Source organism: Lampris incognitus, chromosome 3, assembly GCF_029633865.1.
Source record: "Lampris incognitus isolate fLamInc1 chromosome 3, fLamInc1.hap2, whole genome shotgun sequence".
Classification (NCBI taxonomy): domain Eukaryota; kingdom Metazoa; phylum Chordata; class Actinopteri; order Lampriformes; family Lampridae; genus Lampris; species Lampris incognitus.
Window position 1 is genome coordinate 100,162,797 of NC_079213.1, and position 6,196 is coordinate 100,168,992.

The window sequence follows — 6,196 nt, forward strand, 5'->3', positions numbered from 1 at the left end:
ATCGGCAGAGGGAGTGGAGCAGCGACCGGGACTGATCGGAAGAGTGGGGTAATTGGCATACAGTAGCCCACTCTCCATACAGTAAGGGAGAAAAAGGGCCAAAAAAAAATCAACCAGGGTCAACCCCCAACCCCTTACCATCGTCCTCAGCACATGACATACACACATATCCTCTTTACATATACACAAACATTTATCTTTTCCCCCCCCCCCCCCCCATTTTCTCCAATTGTATCTGGCCAATTACCCCACTCTTCCGAGCCGTCCCGGTTGCCGCTCCACCCCCTCTGCCGATCCGGGGAGGGCTGCAGACTACCACGTCTCCTCCAATACATGCGGAGTTGCCAGCCCCTTCTTTTCACCTGACAGTGAGGAGTTTCACCAGGGGATGTAGCTCGTGGGAGAATCACACTATTCCCCCCAGATCCCCCCCCGAACTGGCGCCCTGACCGACCAGAGGGGCACTAGTGCAGCGGCCAGGACACACACTCACATCTGGCCTCCCTCCCGCAGACACAGCCAATTGTGTCTGTAGGGACGCCCAACCAAGCCGAAGTTAACACAGGGACTTGAACTGGCGATCCCCGTGTTGGTAGGCAATGGAATAGAGCGCTACACTACCCGGATGCCTGACAAACATTTATCTTAACAGAAATATTTTCCCACCTGTCCATTTTGCCCTGTTGTAAGTTGCTCTTATGTAAAGTCCATTGCATTGTGAAGTAGATAATGTGTTATATCGAGAAACTTTGACCGATGGTTTGATCAATTGATTGATTGATCGATTGGTTAAAAAGCAATGTATGTGTATTTCGTAAAGTCAACTTGCCTGATGTTGATGCCCTGCTTGTAGATCTTACAGGCATCTGAAGGCAGGATTCTGGAGAGGAGAGGCACTGCAATATGACAAGATAAGGGCATTTAAAAATACTGCATGAACACACCTAAATTTAGATCCTCTGCTCAATAATGAAAATCACCGTCCACATCCAAGCATCTATATGTAGACCATAAGTTCATACACTAACAATCACATGTAGTTCTGGAGCTAAATATTTCATGCCCTCACAACCCTTTCTGCAGCAAGTCATTTAATATAAAAAAAAAAACGAACAAGAAGTATGTCCAAGTGTGGATGCCTGCTCTAAAAATCTAGTTGAAAGGCAAAACAGTTGTTAATGTTAAATCTGAGATGTACCTACAGATGTGACCTGTGGCTATTATGATAATAATAATAATTATCATTATTATTATTATCTCAAAAAGTCATCACAACCTGTCCTGCAGGAGAGCTTATCTAACACCTTTATTCACATTTTTCTAACTGGCCTTTTGCTCCCAGCAGATATGCAGATGACAGACAGGTGTATCCCTTGCTGTCGTGCATGACCACACCGTGCACGTCGCGAGTGCACCTGGAAACCAAAAATAAGCAAAAATAACAGGAAACGGTCAAGTTCTGTGTGACCACTCGCTGATTTCATTGCATCTCATCGGTGCACCTTGTTTTAATTTGCCCCACATAAAACCTATGAGCATGATGTCACTTCCTTACCACAAGTCAGTAAGGCACCTGTGTCCCAACACCACCAGTTACACAGCGAGGGGACATTTCTTTACCAACACTGGTTTATTACGTAATGTTGACTATCATGTCAATAACTGACTAGAGACACATGAGCTCTGTTCCACCTCTCTCTAATGATTACAGCAGAGCTACACGGCCCTGTGATATCTGTGGTGGAAGTTTGCTCTTTAGGCTTAATGGTAATATGACACATTGTCCACGGGAACTCTACTTCTAGCCTGGAAGTGGTGGGTCAAGGCCTGTCTCTGAGTGGTTCATATCACTCTGTCTGCTTGTGTTGACTGGGCAAGGCAGCAGTGCCAATAAGACTGAGCCATCTCCTATGCTGACAAAGGTTGCAGAGGATGTGATACTCTGTTCCAGAAGGTCAGGTTGGGACCTCTTAGGGCCTTGACACACCAGGCCGATGGTCGGCCGTCGGCAAATGTCGGATCATCGGTGAGCGTCTGTGACCCCAGTTTTTGCGGTGTGTCTGGTGCCGTCGGCACTAGTCGGACCCCTGTCGGCAGCTTTTCGATCAATTCAGCATGTTGAATCGGTGGAGCCCGTCAGTGAGAGAGATCACTCTGATTGGATGTTCAGCTTAGCGAATCAGTGCAGAATGTACATGCTAGTTAGCCGTCGGCAGTAGTCTTTGTGATGTGTTCTAGTGCTACTTTTTGGCACAGACGGCAGGCGACGTGAGGCAACGCAACAGCCAGCTTTCATCACCGCTAGTCAGCTTGGTGTGTCTGGGCCCTTGGATATGTACTGCAGGTGACCAGAATGCGTACACGACTTCGGTTAATGTAAGTCAACCGTGGGTCTATGGAAGGGTTTAAAATACTCCCTGTCAGGAAGTAACCTTCAGAATTGGGTGGCATTACACAGTGTCTACACTTGTTATGCTGATCTCTGTTTTCCTCGATCGAGCTTCAATAAATGTTCCCACGTAAGACATCCAGGTCTCCTGAACCTTCTTTAGTTGCAAGTTGGCCATCCATCCATTATCCAAACTGCTTATCCTGCTCTCAGGGTCGCAGGGATGCTGGAGCCTATCCTAGCAGTCATTGGGCAGCAGGGGGGGAGCGACCCTGGACAAGCTGCAAGGCCATCACACATATAAATAATTATTCAAAGGAAAGAATTCTATTTTGTTTACCTTTTTGTTCCCTCTCAGAAACGGTTCTCTGACCTTAGAGTTGGCTACCTGGCTGGATATACTTGGTTAACAGTATCTAGAGTTCACTTTAGGTACTTTTTCCAAGTTGTTAGTACATGTGAGGTTTTTAGAGGAAATTTGATCACAAATGAGTAGATGTGCATTCATATTTGTGTCATTTGCATACATTGTTCACATTTCTGAAGGATATGTGTTTCATAATCCAATTCTGTGGCCTGAAACGATTCTCACATTAGCAGATGAAAACAGTTCCCTTTGCTAAAACCATATTGCAGTCATTTGTCTGTCAGTGATGGGCAAAAACTACAAAAACGCTGTTAAAAAAATAGTTGATGAATTGAACTCAACTATTTTTCCATGGAACTGACTTCCATCCTAAGGGTTTAATACATTCAAGCAGAAACCGCACAGTGGGTATGCAAACGTTTTATCTTTTTAAGAAACAGATAAGATGTTGAGTAGTCTGTCGTAGACTTCAATAGAGCAGGAACCACAAACCAGAACCCCAAGACACCTTCTGTGTTCTTTGACATCAGCTGCAAACCACGAATAGTATAAAAATGCACCATTGGCTATTTCAGACGTTACCTTCAGTTCTATTCTGCAGTTGAGTGTTTAGTTTGATACTCTGTGACTTCGTTTGGTACTTACTTAGTACATATAACTGTTCTTATATAGAACTGCTATATTATGTAGCTAATGTGCTGCTACTACTTCATATAATACTGCTATGACGTGATTACTATTTAGCAAATATAATACTACTACTTATTTAGTATTACATAATATCATGAAACAAATTTACTACTACTTCAAATAGAACTACTATATTATGTAGCTAATGTACTACTACTAATTCATATAATACTGCTAGGATATGATTACTATGTAGCAAATATACTACTACTACTTCATTTGGTATTACGATAATATCATGAAATGAATTAACTACTACTTCCTACAGAACTGCTATATTATGTGGATAATGTACTACTACTACTTCATATAATACTGCTATGATATGATTACTATGTAGCAAATATACTACTACTTCATTTAGTATTACGATAATATAAAACAAATGTACTACTACTTCATATAGTACTGCTATATTATGTAGCTAATGTACTACTACTACTTCATATAATACTGCTATGATATGATTACTATGTAGCTCTCTACAATGCAAGTTGGTAACACTCAGATTTATCTATGTATTTGCTGACTCTCCTGTAAGTGGCTTTGAATAAAACATCCATTAATTGAGTACATGTAAATGTAAGTATTTTATCACGTTCTCCTCTACAACACTTCCACATTCTAGCATTTGAGACTTGAATGTGGGACATGGTGGTCCGGGTGTAGATGAAGTCTTTGTTTTCCGTCAACCACTGGACTGTAGGACAGCGGAGGGCTGACCCCAACTTACCCCAGCTCTGGAAGTCCCAGTGAAGCTCCAAATAAAAGTCACCCAGCTGCAAAGGCACAGAAGGAGAGGTCGGTCAAAAAGGACAGAGTGAAAAAATAAACCAGGCAAAAGAAAGAAGAGAAGAAAGACTCAGAGCACCACATCGTTAAAGAGCCGCTGACATCAAAATGCTCGAATGAAATCCTACATCACCTTCTGCTTATATGGAACAAATACACTGGACATCTCCCAAAACACATCCACAATATTCTTTTTTTTTCTTGGATCCCCCCCCCCTTTTCTCCCCAACTGTACTTGCCCAATTACCCCACTCTTCCGAGCCATCCTGGTCACTGCTCCACCCCCTCTGCCAATCCGGGGAGGGCTGCAGACCACCACATGCTTCCTCTGATACATGTGGAGTTGCCAGCCACTTCTTTTCACCTGACAGTGGAGTTTCGCCAGGGGGACGTAGCATGTGGGAGGATCACACTATTCCCCCCAATTCTCCCTCCCCCCTGAACAGGCGTCCCGACCAACCAGAGGAGACGCTAGTGCAGCGACCAGGACACATACCCACACCAAGCTTACCACCTGCAGACACGGCCAATTGTGTCTGTAGGGATGCCTGACCAAGCTGGAGGTAACAGGGAGATTCAAACCAGTGATCCCCGTGTTGGTAGGCAACGGAACAGACCGCTATGCTACCCGATGCCCCCTTTCACTGGTTTTATCTGTTGGGTTTGTCTTTTTGTTGTAATTGTTATTTTTCTGTGGCCTTATTCTTCATCACATCCTCTTGACTAGAAAGCATTTGGTGTCCTTTTGTGTCTTACTAGAATAATTACAGCTTTCAGATTGAGTGAATAAGCGATTCTCACCAAGGCAAAGGAGAACTTTTACCCACATAAAGGCTATTTTTTTTCATTCTTATCATCCCTTCTCTTTTTTCTGTCATTAACTCGCTGTCTCACTCAGCAGAAAGAGAGAGAGAAAGACAGAGAGAGACAGAGAGAGAAAGACAGAGAGAGCGAGCGAGCGAGAGACAGAGAGAGAGCGAGAGAGTGAGAGAGACAGAGGACGCTTTGTCATCATCCCAGACAGCCAACAGAGACTGTCCTATCTCAACACCATGGGCCTCCTTCATTAATTGTTCGTATGTATAAATTTGTTCCTACACACCCACAGGATTTTTTTAGCCCTGAGTTTTGTCTCAGAGACCAGTGTAGACCTTGGGTAACCCCTGCATTTAGACACCAGTTGGCTAATGCGGATGTCTTTGCAAGCCTGGGCGACTGCTTGTTGCAATAGGTAGACAATAGACAATAGAGGTTAGGGGGAAGGAACTACAAATAACCATCATGCTTTGTGACTGGTGTCAGACAATCTTGAGAGCTAAAAAATCCCATGGGTGTGTAAGAACAAATTTGTACGTACGAATGATTGATGAATGAGGCCACATGTGAGCAGTGCAACATCTGGTGTGTGTGTGTGTGTGTGTGTGTGTTAGAAGTGATAGGGGTTATAGCTGCCTTTTTTCCCCTCTTCTTTTCTTACTTATTTGGACTGGTTTTCATTGAGAAATGATTGGAGGTGTGGTTAAGCAGGGTATATAAGAGGACGTCACCATGAGGTGCGTGCGTCTCCTGGAGTCGTTAATGGCGGGAGGTTGCCTAAACGCCTCAGGATGCGCCACTTTGAGAACGCGGTGCAGGTTCACACCATTCCAGCTTTGAAGGACTTTCAGGAAAACCAAGTGTCGTTTATTTTTTTGTGGATCCATCCACCATCAACCTAAACTGAACTAAACTACCAAGACAGTGTCCGCTGCTTATGGAAGCTGAGACCCACACGGCCGAGGCCTTGTCAGAGGGACCTGCTAACTGCTAGCCTGCTACCTCGGTAAGCTAGCCCACCTCCGCTATTTCTCTCGTCTTGGAAATCAGTCCTTCTTCTTGTTTTTTCCTCATTTCCATCTTTTCTACACAATCCAGGTTAGGACGAGTGTTGCGAGTTTAACCCTTAACCCCTAGACCCG

At 44.1% G+C, this 6,196-nt stretch overlaps 1 protein-coding gene across 1 annotated transcript in view; it reads right to left on the reverse strand.

The window, feature by feature from the left end:
- The window catches only part of LOC130109253 (ankyrin repeat domain-containing protein 13C-like), a 90,348-nt gene that overhangs the window by 35,596 nt on the left and 48,556 nt on the right, over positions 1-6,196 (reverse strand). Inside the window, 2 exon segments of the mRNA XM_056276052.1 lie at positions 830-896; positions 4,180-4,225. Coding sequence (XP_056132027.1) covers positions 830-896; positions 4,180-4,225 — 113 coding nt within the window.